General features: G+C 38.6%; 2 protein-coding genes and 1 non-coding gene across 3 annotated transcripts; 2 read left to right on the forward strand and 1 right to left on the reverse strand.

Annotated features, from left to right (window-relative positions):
* Positions 1-345: 345 nt before the first annotated feature.
* On the forward strand, positions 346-6,548 carry card19 (caspase recruitment domain family, member 19). The gene is made up of 6 exons (XM_074636005.1): positions 346-501; positions 937-1,076; positions 2,624-2,780; positions 3,025-3,087; positions 3,338-3,403; positions 3,547-6,548. Exons 1-6 carry the CDS (start codon positions 495-497, stop codon positions 3,654-3,656), a joined length of 543 nt encoding a protein of 180 aa, XP_074492106.1. The 5' UTR covers positions 346-494; the 3' UTR covers positions 3,657-6,548.
* On the forward strand, positions 4,820-4,947 carry LOC141780520 (U6atac minor spliceosomal RNA). The gene has a single exon (XR_012596685.1). It is a non-coding gene; the product is annotated as a U6atac minor spliceosomal RNA (small nuclear RNA).
* On the reverse strand, positions 6,275-16,375 carry ninj1 (ninjurin 1). Its single transcript, XM_074636019.1, has 3 exons — positions 16,105-16,375; positions 9,341-9,578; positions 6,275-7,572 (listed from the first exon to the last, which is right to left on the reverse strand). Exons 1-3 carry the CDS (start codon positions 16,162-16,164, stop codon positions 7,427-7,429), a joined length of 444 nt encoding a protein of 147 aa, XP_074492120.1. The 5' UTR covers positions 16,165-16,375; the 3' UTR covers positions 6,275-7,426.
* Between the last annotated feature and the right edge of the window lie 934 nt (positions 16,376-17,309).

Raw genomic sequence — 17,309 nt, forward strand, 5'->3', positions numbered from 1 at the left:
CTTTGCCTTTGCTACATTCTATTTCAAAAGGGACCTTGTGGACAATCATCTCAGTGCTTTAAGACTAATGAAAGGACAACATGCAAAGTCTCTCCTCAGAGCTTATGAAGAACTGAACATATATGATGATGACCCCTAGAGCTACTATGGAAGAGTGCAGTCTTATTATTTATTTATTAATGCATTTCTATTTTTTTGTTCCTTTAATTATCTTCTACCCTCTTTTATTTTTGTTATTATATATATATTTTTTTAAGAATTTAAGTTATCTTTCCTATCCAATTGTGCCTTATATGTTTTAAGTATTGCGTTTAGATTACAATGCCTTAATGTTTGTAAATTAATTATCTAAAAATAAAAACTATTTCTATTTCCGGTGAAAAGGGAAAATGTTGTTTTTTTCCTTTTCTGAAGACGTGTACGTCAGCCGCTCCCTGCCTGCGTGATGACGTCACGGGGGGCGTGTCCAAACAAAGGACAGAGGAGACTCCACAATGGGAGGTTTGTGTCTTTCTTTAACGCAAAATGAACTAATGTTACTATGTAGTTATAGCCTTCTGTTTCGCTTTCATATCTCCACGTTTTAGGTCTGAAACACGAACATGTACCACACTGCTAACGACCTCAAACTGTTGCCTCGCTCTGACAATGACAATGTAACGTCTTTCAGTCCTGTTTGTGAAAAGTTTCATAACAAAACATCTGCTGTTAGAAAGACTTTCTAATGTGCTGTAATTAACAGACAACTTCAGACAACTGTCAACAGATCCTCCGTGTCCTCACAGTCCTCGAGGAAGGACTGGAGATCATGTTTCCTCTCAGTATCCTGCTGTGTGGAGGAGAAAGCTGTAGCCTGCTGTTAGACGGTCGTTATGGAAGAGTCTTGATGATGCACAGTAAGCTACTAAGTATTTGTTTTTCTGTTACTATGGACAGACAGTTTTCGTGAGCAGCTGTTAGAGGACAGCGACTTCGTCAAGGCTGAGCGGAGACTGGACACAGAGCTGGTGGACAAAGTCATCCTGCAGCTCAACAGGATCTACCCTCAGATCCTCTCAGACAAGGAGGCCACCAGAGTAAGTCCTCCTCATGCAGAGTACTGCACTGTATAAAAGTCACTGATGTAGGCTGTGGTGGAAGACATGAAGGAGAAGGACTTGTATTTATTTATTTATTTATGTGCACATATATAAAACTGCACAAAATCCAGTCAATGAGAAAAAAAAACACAAGAAAAGTGTCAGGGCCTCCTACAAAGAACCTCCACCCCAACCCCAGGAGAAAAAAACGAACAATAACAAAAAAGGAAGACACTAACATAATTTAAAAAATACAACAAAAGTTAAATAACAACAAGAAGTAAACAAAATGTGCAGAAAAACCTAACCAAACAGTGGAAAACAATCAAATAAAAACAATGAAATACAGAAAAAAAAGCAAATGTATCTGTACTTCTGAAGTAAACATGTACTGCAAAGTTGTCTTTGCAGAATGACAACTTTGCAGTCATTTCATCATGCGGCAGAACGACCCCTGTCAATGATTACTTGACTATTATTACAGGTGAATTGACTTGTAAGCAGCATTTAAAGCAGCAGTGGGTATTAATGGAGCTAATATGATTCAAAAATGTTATTTTTTATAAAATGGTCACTATACCCTGCCACTAGCCGGCGCAAACTTTCTCATTTTACTGCTAAACAGTACACTACAAGATGTTTCTGAAAACATTTGAGGAGAGAAATAAGCATTACAGTAACAGAATATTGATTCATATGATCAGCGCTGCCTAGTTTGACCGTTTGATCGGAGTTTGCGAGTAATTGACAGCTGCCTCCGTTGAATGAGCAGCCAATAGGAACGCTCTCTCTGAAATGACCTGTGATTGGTCAAAGTTTTTTAAGAGAGATTTAGATTTATTAAAGCCTGAAAACAGCCATGAGGAGGTGCAGCAGCCTAGTTTTATCTCAGAGCACTTGAATTACAATATGCTGAGAGGTTATTATGGAAATGTTGCCCAAAGATGCCATAAACATTCTGCCTACTGCAGGTTTAATGTTGTAGCTGTATACGTGCTGTAATTTAATCTATAATGCGTCATATTCTATGCAAAATCTTAATCTATAAAGTAATTGGTAACTGTAGCTGTGAGATGAACGTAATAGAGTAAGAAATGTATTATTCCCTCCTGAAATGGAGTAAAATAATGTAGAATAAGATGAAAACACTGCAGTTAAGTACAAATACCTCAAAATTGTACTTCAACAAGCATATTTAAAATAACTTGAGTAAATGTACTTTAGTTATGTTATATCACTGCATGTAAAAGTATTTCTTCTCAAGCATCGGATTCATGATACTGATGCATTCAGGTCCATGAGGTTTCTGATCCTGAACAGAGGCTGTGGTAAAAAATCTAACTAAGAAAATAATGTCTCAGATTTACAAATTGTATGACAATATGAACATGTGATAAATCAACACTTTAATATGAATAGATGAAATAATTTACAAAATAATTCCAGTAAAGATGCTTCATTCTGGCCTGTGTCGTCAGCAAGTGCTCAAGGAAAGGATATTTCCATTTGGGGGATTAAAAAAATATCCTGTTTTTGTTATCCAGTTCCGAAACTTGGACGTGCCCACGAGTGTTCGGCTTGGTGAGCTCCTGACACACCTGCAGGGGAAAGGAGAGGAAGCATGCAGGGAGTTCTACAGAGCTCTTCACTTGCATGTAGAGGAGGTATACTACAGCTTGCCCACACGGCTCCGCCTCAGAGGTTAGTCCCCAAAAACTGCATCTCCATATCATGTGTGATGATATTTATTCATTATTCAGATATTACAGAATGGATTATCTTGTGTTTAAATGTAATTTTCAATACATTTGCGTCTTTACCAATATCCTGTTGTGCGCTGGAATTAAGATTTGTTTTTTGGATTGTACATAAACTATTTAGTTGTGTATTATAGTATATTCTACATTTTATTCCTCACACTAAAATGCATCTGTCCGGCCTCCAGATTCCTTAGATCCACTCGCACACCCACGTGTCTACAAACAGAAACATGTCTTGAACGACAGAGGTAAGTTGTTAATATAATACTGTATGTCGATGTGTGTGCAACGTTCAACTGTTCAAAACAATTATTAAACTGATATTCTTAAATGTGATGAAGCATAATCATAAAATAATCAGTAGATGATTAAGTGATGACTTATAAAAATAAGGAGTAGTCAGTGTGATTAAGACTTTTATAACAAGTGTGTTAGGTAGTTATTTACCACTGATACACTTCAGATGATTAATTACATTTATATTGTTGTTTTTTCCAGGTCCTCTATTCTTTCTGGGCTGTTTCAGCGTCGCAGTGGGAATGGCTTTACTCTATTACTACGGTGGTAAGTAGCTTTCCAGGTTTTTAGCATCACTTGGCATTGTGATAATCAGATATTGTCAGTATTATTTATTTAGTGCATGCACGCTTTTCAAGGTATATCTTCACTTAATTTGGTGTTACTAAGATGGTGTCTTTGTCCTGTAGAGACTAAAGTGACGGGAGGTAGCCGGGCCCTCGGGATGGCTGCTCTGGGTCTGAAAAGAAAAGCTCAGGAGGTTCTCATATGGTACACTGAAGAAAGCCTCATGAAGTAAAGGGGTCACTCCTTAACACCGGATGACCTGATAAATGCTACTTGTACCAAAGCACAGCGCACACTATATCTTTTCAGGGGTTGAATACTAATTTTGTACACAGTTGTATATATAGTATTTAGCTTGTGATCTAATATGAGAAAGATGGGGTAAATATAGAGCTACATTTGGCATTTTCCTCTTATTGCTTCATATGTTGATACATATTTAAGTGGGTTAAAGGGACTGAATATGCTCGAGGGATGAACACAGTGAAATGAAAAACAAGCTGATTTAAATAAGTGTTGCTACAGTTTTTAAATGTGGCATAAAACAGCTTTTTACAAACCAATTAAACAAAGAAAATATTGATTGCACTAGTGAGAAAGTAAGGCATTTTAAATAACTAAATATTAACAATTGGAGGTACATTCTTGACCTCATACAGGATCCAGTTTTTTAGCTCTACAAAAAGGATAGCCTCTAATTCATCAGTACATTTTCTAGCCATATATTAATTATCCTTGAATGCAGAAAGCATCAACCTGCATTGTATGTGCCTCCTTACACTCTGGTGCTGAGACTCATTTATTACATTTATTTTACTTTCTTTTCTGCCATTTTCTTCCTTCTGTCAAGCAAACTTAAATGCACTACCCAAACTGAGTCAGAAACAAAGATTATAATGTCAATCAGTACTGTTCATGCTTCATGAGGCCCAGATCTTGACAGAACATAACCGCCCTCTTGTGGCCAAAAGTGAACTACATCACCCAACTGCACTAATGTGTAGGCTTCAGAAGATCTTCCCGAAACTCTGCTTTTCACGTTTACACAAAAACAAAGATATTTGTCATGTGAATAGCCAGACATATAATCAAGCTGTGTCCGTGTAGTAGATACTTTAGACTTTAGACGAGCTTTGCAGTCACGTGATTGCTTTCTACCAATCATATCCCGTTTTACCAGCGCAATGCATTATGGGTAGAGTCACTACCCAAACTAAAAACAAAACAAATGTTGAATAAAGAGTCGTAATAATGAAGCGTAAACACTATCAACCCGTTTTAAAAGAAACACAACAGCTGTGTGAAATTTAAAAAAATAAATAATAATTGTACCATAAGTGAAACCAAGTTGTTTAACTCGGTGTATATATAGTGACTGTGTTGCACTTTTAAGGCGTGTTGGAGGAAAGGAGAGAAGGTTAGCACTCCCCTTGACAAGGATGGAATTGGCCCCTGTGGCCATCAACACACATACGGTTAAGGCACTGCCACCTACTTCGTGGCATCTATAACCATATTTTTTCATCTGTATAATGTTGACTTTCTCTAAACGATGCCTTACTATCTTTTTTAACTTCTTATTTACTTATCTCAGACCGCGTCTCACCATCTGCTTCATGACTGGAAGCATGCCTGCATATTTCCCAGTGTCATTGTTTCCTCTGGGTCCTGCAGGGTGGAAACTTTTTTTTTCTTTTCCTTTTGGCACGTAGCATTTAGCTCACTGCTGAATGCACAGAGGAATACTGACATATATACACTTGATCTGCAGTCGATCTCACAGAAGTAGTGGCTACACCCAAGTTTCAAGTTTATTTGTCATATGCATTTAAAGTACAGCGTACAGTGAAATGCAATGAAATGCATTTTACCCTGGCTCTCTCTCAGCCCTTAAAATCTATAAATAGTACAGTTGATAAATACTACAACAAATAAGACAATACCTGAGAATAGAATTATAAAACAACCTAAAACACCCAGTTTGTGAGAGTTGAAAGTGCATTTAAATATTTATATAATCCACCCCAGCTATTGAAAGACATAATTATATCTTATAGTGTGGGTATTATTTTGTTCGTACCGTGTGCCTTTTTGCAGACTATATTTTGATAAATTAGTTTTTCTGATGAGCCTTTTTTAAATACAAAGTCTGGCAGTTAATTAGAGTATTAGCGCCACCTTGAGGGGGAAAAAATCTGAGATTTTGTGAATATAGTCATAATATTACGAGAAAAAAAGCCATAATTTAATGGGAATAAAGTCACACTATTACAAGAAAAAAAAGTTGCAATATTACGAGAATAAAGTCATAACTTTACGAGAAAAAAAGTCCTTTCCCCAGGTCTGTGTGGTTCTTTCTTCGGAATAAACAGTTTCTTGCACAATCTTTTCAATGTCCCGATACTTATGATAATGTGGTGCTGATGTGCCAAAAGGTTAAGTATTTCGTTATTTGTGAAACCTAGACTAAAGTATAACTTCACAATATGCTCCACGTTCCTTATTTTCACACAGGCTGCTCTGTTTCCCCTCTAAAATAACACGTAAAATGACTACTTTATAAAATTATGACTTTATTCTCATAATACGACTTTTTTCTCGTAAACCTGACTTTATTCTCGTAATATTATGACTCTATTCTCGACATCTCAGATACATATTTTTTTTCTCAATGTGGCCCTAAAACTCCGTCGTAGTAAATTAATTTACTACAAACAGGCAGATACAATTTGATGGTATTTCTCAGGCTGTTTCTTTACAATGTGTAACAAAGAGAAGAGTCTCTGAACATAACAGTAACTATCATAATGGTGCTTTGTTAAACTGTCTTTCTTTGTGGTTTTCTTTATGGTGGTTAAACTTCAGGATATCAGAAGCCAGTATCCGAAACACCTGAAAGATGTATTCAATGTGCATGGCTTTGTTGTTATTCTTGTACTCAACAATTTTGTAATATTATTCCAAAAGGAAATATTGATAATTGTCCAGTGCCTGACAGTCTGTCACATTGTGTTGTGTAAAAATGCCTTACATTTAGAAGTGCCATCATTTGTAGGACTGAGACTTTTGACTTTGTACAATAAAAAAAAATGCATGATAACAATAAACAGGACAATAAACACATCGTATCGCTTCTGTAGTTTTATTAACAAATTTCATTTAAAATAGTTGTCACAGTGTGTACTAATACATCATGTAGTAAAAGCTTTGAAAATATTTGGTCCTTAAAAAAAGTGATAAAAAAGCCTAAAAGTAGCCACATATACTTCAATACACAAACACTTACAGACATTAACTAATATATACACGTAAATCAGTTCAAACAATACAAGCTACACTTTGCATTGCACTTAAAAAACAAAGCATGTAAGGTCCACTTCAGTAATTGGTTGAGGTTTATAACAGTGTAAACGGTACATTTGTCCCCACAATAAAGCTGTAACATCATGTAACGCCTCATGAGCAGCAGCAGCAGCAGTAGGCAAAGATGGCTCCTGATGCGCTTACTATTGAGGATGTCATTTGGATATTGCTTTGGTGATTTTTTCTTTTTCTAAAGATGTAGGCATACGCTGACAGATACTGACAAATGTCAAAATAACAGTAGAATGACTTTTTTTCCCCAGGAAACATTCACAATGGTTGTGATTGACGTATTGCTCCTGATAAGTTTGTTTTATAAGTAAAGGCAATCCTTTATTTGCATCAGTAATCTGAGCATGATAAGACATAACAGACTAGTGTAACATGCCACATGAAATAAAAGCTGACCAAACATTTGTCCACTCCTCTGACACGCACACACACGCACGCACACACACACACACGCGTCACCTGATCCTCATGGTAGGTTGTGTCTGCTCAAGTCTGGGAGGTCGAATTACAGAAAGGCAAGTGCACCTGCAGTTAGGTGAATAAATATCCTGTCCATTTGCATAAATAATGTAGAGGTCCATCTTTACTTGGTTGATCAGCAGGCACGGAGAGTCACGTAAAGGGTGATCAAGAACCACCTGTGTTGGGCCGCTGGACACCAAAAGCCGTGATGAAGACGTTGACCACGACTATGATAAAGACGAAGGCTGTGGCGACGTTCTCCAAGATGTTCAGCTTGTAGTGCATGCTGGCATCATTCAGGTTCCACTTAACTGACAAAACAGAAGTTAAACATGAAGACATTACTGACGCTGTGTTCCAAATCGCACACCATTTTGGACTGAAAGTGACTACCGGACGCCAGTAAAACCTCTGCCTACAAAGTGCCGTACAAAAGTAATACAAAATTATGTCTCTACCAAAATGGCCTGTTTTGAACAATAACAATATTATAATATGCATACTATTATAACGATCTACTTACTTACTTATTTATTTATTAAACTTCCATAAGGAGCATATAGTGAGCGATGGACATAAATGGAAGTTAGAAAAATCCAGCACACAGATTTTAAAAGCAATCTCAAACTTCTTCATGTCAAGGACCTCCAAGATAGATGTCCAACAGACCACAGACCATGGATGTATAAGAGGTTTTGCACTGTGCTTTTGCCCTGCGTGTTAGTAAATAGCCTTCAACTGCATTAAATTCTGTTTATGTCATGCTACTAGCACAACTAGCTACTGGCCGATAGCCGGTTGTTTGAGAACAGAGACGTTAATACATCCACTACGGTACAGGCTTACAGCACACAGCCCATGGGTGTATTATACGATAATAAAAGTGATGAATTGTGCAAATTGCAAATGCAGTATGCAAATTGGGACATACTTGTTCATCATAACATTGTGCCTTGAACTTTGACCCTCTTGCTCATATGTCATAGCGCAGAGGATTGTGGGTCAGAATAGCCAGGGAAGCATGCTGGCTTGTATACTGCAAAATGTGACCAGATGTAGTAGGACATCCTGGTATTTTTGGCATACTGCATTTGACCTACTATCTATTGGACAACACTAAGTCTTTTTCTTTCATACTAAATAGTATGATAGTATGAGTATTGGAACGTACAGTGAGTTTTGCTTAGTCAGTAGGAATGGCCTCCTTTCCACCACAAGGTGGCGGCGCAGGGTTTCCTGTCAGTTTAGCAGTGAAGTAATCATTACTGAGCATGAGGATATAAATTAACAGCATCTGGCAGCTCTGCCCTCAGGTGAGTAATTAGCTTCTTCCTCCATCAGGATATTACATGCTTCGCTGGTCTGAAAAGGGATTTTTCTTTAGGCAAAGGGGAAATATGTAGGTTTTACTGGCCATCTGAGTATTGGCAAATCTCCCGTGACAACATATTTTCCCCAAAGTGAAGAGAGCACTTCAAAATTGGAAACGGCTGACAGCAGAGGCGTCTCTTCCTGTTGTGTTTCTCTAAACTCAGCTCTCAGTCACAATAGTATTCTCTGTTAGGCTAAGATAAGGATACACGGGGAGGAGGGGGCATTGCAATGTATGGGAAGAGAAACTCACAGGTTTATGTCCCCCTATAAGGCTAAATAACATTTAGTTTGAGTGTGAGAAATTCAAGTTTGTAAATTAGTAGAAAAGATTTGTAGCTGTATAGAAAAAATGACCATGTCAAAATGACATTTTAAATAAGAAAAGTGAGGTTATACAAATACAGAGAACAAAAAAAGAACATCTTTTGTAAACATCTGAGTATAAATTTAAATGTAGTTGTCAGCTGAGTTCCCATAATGTGCGTGACACTGAAGTTACATATGCACACATAGAAGAACGAGTTTTGGTAGTTCGTGGTGAAAACCTCGCCGCTAGTCTAGATTAAGTAATTAAAGTAAACATTACATCACATGTACTTTACACGATATTGCAGTAGAAGACACTAACACATTTGTGTGTGCAGCAGAAACAAAACAATATATTTTTAGTATCACTGTAAATCTTCTCAGAGACTACACACTCACCTATGAAGATGAGCAGAACGCCCACTATGATTTGTAGGATGAGGGAGATGCTAATGAGGGCAATAAGGGGCACATAGAAGCTGAAGTCTGATCCTTGCTCCAGTACAGCCTTCAGCTGTGAGGCATTAGCCATCAGTAGAGCCACATCCAGCATGCTCTCTGCTGCACTCTTCTTATTGGCATAGTGGTTCATGTTCAGAGGTCTCTGTTGCCTCCCCCAGTTGTCTCGCAGCGGCACCTGAACACAAACACAAACCATGATGTCAGTATGACTCATAAGTGACGGGTAGAAATGTGATACTTGAAAGAGCTTGGTCAGATTTATCTCTAGTATTTTCTATTAATGGCTCCATTATGGTAGAACATTAAAACATATAATCATCAAATGTCAGTTAACGATTTTGTGATGTAGTGTCTAAGTGTATCTTTAAACTAGGGCTGTCAATCGATTCAAATATTTAATCGCGATTAATTGCATGGTCGTCCATGATTAATCGCAATTGATCACAGATTAATCACACATTTCTGTTCAAAATGTATCTTAAAGGGAGATTTGTCAAGTATTTAATACTCTTATCAACACGGGAGTGGGCAAATATGCTTGCTTTATGCAAATATATGTATATATCTATTATTGGATATTAATAACCAAAACACAAAACAATGACGAATATTGTCCAGAAACCCTCACAGGTGCTGCATTTAGCATAAAAAATATGCTCAAATCATAACATGGCAAACTGCAGCCCAACAGGCAACAACAGCTGTCAGTGTGTCAGTGTGCTGACTTGACTATGACTTGCCCCAAACTGCATGTGATTATCATAAAGTGGGCATGTCTGTAAAGGGGAGACTCGTGGGTACCCATAGAACCCATTTCCATTCACATATCTTGAGGTCAGAGGTCAAGGGACCCCTTTGAAAATGGCCATGACAGCTTTTCCTCGACCTTCTCGACAAGCTAGTATGACACCAATGTGATATATGATACCAATGCCTTAGGTTTTCTAGTTTCACATACCAGTATCTTCACTACAACCTCCATATGAATTGATTGCGTTATTACGTTAAAGAAATTAGTGGGGTGAAAACTAATTTGCATTAACGCGTTATCATCTTGTTAACTTTGACAGCCCTACTTTAAACTCAACAGCCCTCATCTAACTAAATACACTTGAAAACTAGAAAGGTACTCAGAGAGTGCATAACTCTGACAAGGCCATGCCCCTATCTCGCAATGTTAACGAAACTGGAAAAACTATTTATGTATCTGCCCTGTGATTCGGACACGCTCCATCATGGGTGGCCCACGCTACACCCTTCCACCATGTTCCATGACAAACAAAAATTTGACCATTTTCACTTTCACTAACACTCATACTACAAAAAAACCTACATCCTTATCCTGAAACTTGTGTAAACACGGTATTTAAAAAGTTACTTTAACACGGAGGAAATGAAAGCACTCAGCTGCTTCCATCCAAATATGTGACTGGCTGGAAAATATGATTTCATCTTTTAAGGAAATACATAGCTGGATGTGTGGGGGTTATTTTACAGACTCTAAAATCTCCAACTAGGCATTGCAAATTACAGAAGTGAGTCAACAGAAGAGACAGGGACTTTTTCATCAAAGCTAACCGTCCAACGTAATAAAAACCAAACATCATATGAGAACTGAGCAGTATAGCAAGACTGAGACCCAGATTTGTGTAATCACAGTATTTTTGTTTGCCATGAAAGATATTAGTTGAAGTGAAAGTGTTTAGTGGCTTAATTCAAACAGGAACACCCATGAGGTCACTGAGTTGGACTGAGTCCAAAGGTCAAATATAATTTGTCAAGCCATGTCCTTTGTGTCAGGCTGACCAAGTCACGCATCTTAAACACAAGAATGGCCTCCACCCAAAGGCAGTGGAAAAAGTGAGTTATTACGCTTAGGAACATGTTACAAATACACCATACATGCAGTAAGCACATGTGAAAGCATGCATTTATAGAACTAATCAAGCTCACACATAATATTATTAGATTATCGTTAAATATTAAAAACTAAATATGCAGTATGTAGTGTTGTGGAAAGTCAAAGGAAGCAGAATTTCCTGTGCCATTAACAGTCAAATGGACCAACTAATGTATCCAGGAAGAAGAGGTCGAGGAATCGATTTCCTTTCTTTTTGTGGAACAGCAAAGAAATGAGTTCCTTTTGTCTTACAGGTGAAATGAGTTGGTTGTAAATGGTTAATTTAAAAACACACTATAAATATGACATCACAGGAAACCAGGGTCATTGCTATTGTCTCTGTGGTGGCCACTGGACAGAGAAGTATAAACAATAAGACGTGAAGGCAGGAATCTTCCACTCCTACAGACTGTTATTATCAAGTCACAAAAGCCGAGTCGGTCTGCAGAGCAACGGAAAAATACATTCAGACATTTCCTTCTTACACAGTTCTCTTTAGTTGATCCTTACATATGCAGTTGGACTGTCTACCATTACCATTCGACAGTCTCATCCTGTTTACGGTTGCTTGAACGTAGCACATTCCCGTCTGGCTTGTTTGTGTTTCTCCAGGGTCGGTATATCTGACTCATATCTTGTTTGTACTCTCCAAGGTCAACTGATGTGACCCTCTCTCTTTACTCTCTTCCCGGGACTCTCCCGTTTTTCCTTTCGGGGTCACAATTCTCCCACTTTTCTCCAGATTTATGGCAAATTTTCACACCCTTTTTTTCCTTTTCTGTTATCTCAACCTGTTTCTGGCACTGTACAGCGTGTATTAAACCATAAGCCCTACTGTTTCCGTCCGGACAGCAATAGAGCTACACCCTATGTCTTTTCCCTGCGGAAGAGAGCTGTTCGCGACCAAGCCCCCAGGAAGTGTGCCAGGCGTTGATGCAAATTTTCGTAGTGGCCAAACGGTGTTACTACAACTTCTGTGTCCGTCACGTGATGCCATTGGGCTCAAAAGGACTTTTTCCCATAGACGTACATTGGTAAAGAGACGTCTTTAACACAGCGGATCATTTTTTTCAGGTAAATCAACTTCTGAATATGAACACTTGAATATACCTTATTTAAATCATTAGGTCCTAAAAGTTGTAAAATGCACTAATAGCTGAATCCAGACTTATTTTACTTCCTCCGTTCATGTGAATGAGACCCAGACCGCGGCTGGAGCGCTAGTTGGGAGGCGTTAAAGAAAAATGTATTGCGTTTCTGCCTGCTGAAGATCGCCGGATGATTCGGGTACTTTATCACTCGGCAGTGGAGCCATTTTGGCTTCATGCGCCACTAAGCAACTCTCATAGGAATGAACGGGAACCCGCCCACAACGCTGTATCCAGTTCTCTTTATACATCGATGCTTGCGATGCGCTCGCCACACATCACCGCATCACAGCAAAGCTTGCGTGAAGTTGCATAAACCATTGGAAATAATGAGTTTCAGAGCGCAGTGGTGCTGTTGTCACATTGTGTCTGAAAGGCCCTTCAGTGAGTGAGAGGAGAGGGAAATGGAGAGTACTAAGAACGAAATACTCAAGCAGGGACAAAAAAGATGAATGAAAACTGATGAATATTAGCCCAGTTTATACCAGAGACTCACACAAGTTCAAATGATTCCGTTTTCTTACCTGAGGATTAAAAGTAAAATTAAAAGCAGGCTTATTTAACAATAAATGCTGTTCCAGTGTGTACTTAATATTTTGTTATTTCATTCTTCAAAAGTCACCAGAATGTAGGAAAGTTTTCTCCCTCAGATTCCCCCTTCGGTTTTGAATTCCTCCCTATTTTTGAGGTCTCACGGTTGATAGTATGATTTGGAGACATGTGAGTAACTAGATTACTGCTAATAGTATATAGTGACATATATGATTGACAAGGAAATTAAATGCATAAATACATGTTGGCTACCATAACGTGTCTCATATCAGTTTAGGGCTGTACTCGGGGTTTCATCTGGGTGGAGTTTAGCTTATAAAGTCCAACAATGCCCCCCTTGTGCCCGGGTTGGCAGAAATCATACGCTGAAGTTCAACTCAGCGTATGATTTTCCTGTTTTTTTTACCTCTGAAAACCTGCCAGGCCACAGAGGAAAGGGAGTGCTCTTGTGATAGACCAGTAGATGAGTGCCAGAGTCACCCACTAAATCTTCTGTCACAGCTTCATTTTCAGTTTTTGTTCCCACATATGGTTCTCTATGTAGGCTTTCCAAGGAGTGGTGATCTCTCTTTTAATTTCCTTTTCATAATTCCTTTCATTATGTGCTGAGCTTTTTGGGAAGCCCACAGGCATTATATGTGATACTGGTTTCGACAAGTAAACTTGACTTGATGTCCTCTTGATTGATGCCCAATACAAGAAGTTACTGAATAGAATATATGTATAAAACATAACTACAGATATTCCAAATTTCCATGTTTATTTAAGCACTGAAGGTTACGGAAGCTCTGAAACAAGAAGTCACGCAACTCGTTATTATTTTTAGTATCAATTAACCTGCGTCAATTATTATGTTTTTGATTAATCTATTGGTTCGTCTATTAAAAGGGAGGAAAAAAGAGTGATAAGTTGAAAAGATAATAATTTCAATAAAATTACTTGAACAATTAAAGGTGCTGTTGATACCATTGATAACATTCAGCTAGTGGCTGAATGTTATCACTAGACTAGCTGTCACATTCTCCCTCCCCCGTTCCATTGCATTTACTTCACAACAAGTCAATAAAAATAACAATCTCAACCGTTAATTAGTTTTTTTCCACACTAACTGAAGACCCAGAGATACCATGTGATACCAACGTTGTTTTATTATTGGCTAACAAGCCTTGTTAGAACTGGGAACCGAATGTCAGATATCTTCCCCAAAGATAAACAAACCATTGAACCCGCCAACATTTTTAAAATGATTAATTCACAATCATAATAATTTTTTTCAGGCAAAGCCATACTTTTATTCGGCACCTTTCTCAAGGCTCTGTGGATGAATATATATATATATATATATATATATATATTTGTCTACATAAAAATGTTATCAATAAAACCTTTAAACAACAATTGAAATAGTTGTAGATTAATTTTGTTATACAGAAGTGAACCTGCAGTTTATCCCCAGTGTGACATAAATTATGACCACTTCCCATTGAAAGTTTTGATAAAATTAACAAAAATAATGTACTTTGTTATATTATACTACGTTCATAGATAACTTGTTATGCATTGAGGCAGGTCTATTGGGGGTGGATTAAGCCGCTGATCCCACAGTATAGACCTATGGTATAGTCACGGTGGCAGAGTACCTGACCACCGTGACTGATAGTAAACTTAGAAAAACGTTGACAATGTTCAGACTGAGTGGAAACAGCCTGGCCATAGAAACAGGTGGAGCGGACTACCCAGAGAGGCCAGGCTGTGTTCACTTTGTTATACAAGAGAGGTGGAGACAGAATCTCACTTCTTACTGTGCTGTGAAAAATAAAAGGATGTGAGATGTTTTCTTTGAAATAATAAATAACATATATCCTGAGATTATCCATCTCCCCGATCCTCAGAAAACACCATACTTATGTGGGGAGAAAAATCAGTGTGTAATATTTGCTGCAAAATATGTTGACTGTTGCCATAGAATAAGAGGTGCTACGAGCTCAGAACATGTTTCTGATTAACTACATCTGTAAAAGAATGTATATTTAAAATGTATTTGATATATTGTGATTATTTTGTGATTATTTCTTGTGAAATGTAATTATTCATTAATATGTAATTTCGATTTGGCAATAATGTAACCTGAACGTTCATGCCAATATTTGAATTTGAATTTGGTTTAGACACTTGGACAGGCTTTCCTAATTCAACACAAAATATGTATTGTTGAAAGGTCCATTAAGCTGGTTTCATTCCTGAATGTGACCTACTTAAGTTTAACCCATTAGATCAAACCATGATTTAGGTTACTGGCTCTCAGGGTTAGGGAAATTAGCACCAGCCACCAGTCTTGTCATCTTTTAGCTTATGTGTAGTAACTTATTGTTTTGATACCACTGGTTACAGGTTTTATGGTTCTCATTATCTGGTCTTTATATTTTGTTGTTTTTATTTTGTCTGTATTTCATTGTATCTGTGCAAGCACTTTGAAACTATGTTTAGAAAGGTGCTATACAAATAAAGATTATTATTATTATTATTATTATTATTATTATAAATGCTGGTAAAATATGCAAGTGGCTGCTAGATTTGCTTCACCCACCAGTCCCAAACAAACCAATGGTAATCTACTGAGCGTCTGGTAGATGTTTGAGTCCAGCAGCAGCCACAGTGGCAGGTGGACAAAAACACGTTAATGTCCAACCCTGAGTTGACCCACCTGGCTTATTCCTTTACAAAGCAATGATTGTCCCACCTAACTTGGTCTGCTGAGTATCAACTATCCTGAAGTGTAAACTGAGCCTCTCTGTATATAAGAGACAAGACAACACTAGTTACAGTTATAAACTAGTGAAACGTTTAAATAAGCCCTGAAACTAGCTCATCTACTAACACGGTTCACTAACAAACAACACTATATGATGTGTGACTGGATGATGGGAGAGATGGATGAGAACCAGGCATCCATAGATAAAGTATACCCGATGATTAACTCCTTGTTTGGGGGTGTTTGTGAGAGGATTTAGCCTCGCCTGATCCGGTATATGAACCAGTAGCTTTACATTGAACCAGAGGAATGTCTTTCTTTGTAAGGGTGAAGTGATGCGTTCACTTACCTCCGCCGTCTCGCCGTTACGGTCAGCATCACCGTTCATCTCCAAGTTATCCGAAGCCATCTCGTTAATTAGGTTGGTTTATAGTAATGTATATAGTGTGAGCTTTAAGAGAGACGGTGGTGCAGCCGGCGGGCAGACACAGACTGACTGAGAGGCTGCCGTGACGACAAGAGAGAGAGAGAGAAGAGGAGAGCTGCAGACTACCGCCCTCCAACATGAGGGGGACTGTCCGTCCTCTCGGAGCTGCTGTGGGCTGTGAGGAGGAGTATGAGCAGGGTTAGGCTGCTGCTCTCTAGAGATGGTATTTATAGGGTTATTATTATTACTCACAGCTGAACTGAAACCATGATGTAATGTAAGAGCGGTTTCATTATAACTATATGTTACTCATTTGACAGACTCTCTACTGCCACCCTGCGTGTCAGTGCGGTATTACATGCTAGAGGGGCTCAACTCTTAGGGAGTAATTATTACTGATGGGAATTCCGGCTCTTTTTAGTGAGCCAGATCATTTGGCTCAGCTCACCAAGAAGAGCCGGCTCCCAAACGGCTCTTCATTTTACCACTTCTGCCTTTTTATAATTCAGCCAAATTTAGCGCTGTTTTAATTTTTGATTAGTATGTTTGCGCATATATCACTTAAAGGGACTGTTTGTAACTTTTTACACGTATAAATCTACCCGGTCGGGATCCCATGCGCGCTCGCGTGTGTCTACGCTGTTCAGACCGCTCCTCTGCCTGCTTGTCTTCACTCACACACCACGCTCGTTCTCTCTCCACCTCACGTTCATGCATGCACACTCCACACTGCAGAAGAGTTAGTTTAGCTCTGAGAATATCTAGTGGTTTGTGCAGAAATAACTGCTGCAGCTCCTCCAGACCAACAGAGGTTTCCCGTGTCTTGTGAAGTGACGGGGCTACACAGCGAGTTACGTTATCTTCTCCGACCAAGTGCCGGTGTCTCCCTGCAGGCGCAATCGGGAGCGCTAACGTTTCTCTTCCTGCTGCAGCCTCGGCACCGACTCGCTTTTCCTGTTTCAGCCCCGGAGGCTGAGGCAGGAAAAACCAACACTAGGATCAGCAGTGATTCATGGAGAGACCTTCGTCTGGTCAGCTAACATTACTGTCAAGCAGGTGAAATATAGAGTGATATTGTGGTTTTAGCTGACGTGTGTCGCCTCACTGTTTTGAGTGATGCTCGTTCA

This window comes from Sebastes fasciatus, chromosome 1 (genome assembly GCF_043250625.1).
Source record: "Sebastes fasciatus isolate fSebFas1 chromosome 1, fSebFas1.pri, whole genome shotgun sequence".
Classification (NCBI taxonomy): domain Eukaryota; kingdom Metazoa; phylum Chordata; class Actinopteri; order Perciformes; family Sebastidae; genus Sebastes; species Sebastes fasciatus.

What these genes read in the sequence shown, in the direction of transcription:
- card19 (XM_074636005.1), top strand. An exon ending in CACACGGCTCCGCCTCAGAG is followed by an intron (nt 2,781 to 3,024) that starts GTTAGTCCCCAA and finishes TCCGGCCTCCAG; the next exon opens with ATTCCTTAGATCCACTCGCA. An exon ending in TTTACTCTATTACTACGGTG is followed by an intron (nt 3,404 to 3,546) that starts GTAAGTAGCTTT and finishes TTTGTCCTGTAG; the next exon opens with AGACTAAAGTGACGGGAGGT.
- ninj1 (XM_074636019.1), bottom strand. Translation starts at nt 16,164, where the DNA reads ATGGCTTCGGATAACTTGGAGATGAACGGTGATGCTGACCGTAACGGC. An exon ending in GTAACGGCGAGACGGCGGAG is followed by an intron (nt 9,579 to 16,104) that starts GTAAGTGAACGC and finishes GTTTGTGTTCAG; the next exon opens with GTGCCGCTGCGAGACAACTG. An exon ending in CGTTCTGCTCATCTTCATAG is followed by an intron (nt 7,573 to 9,340) that starts GTGAGTGTGTAG and finishes CTGTTTTGTCAG; the next exon opens with TTAAGTGGAACCTGAATGAT.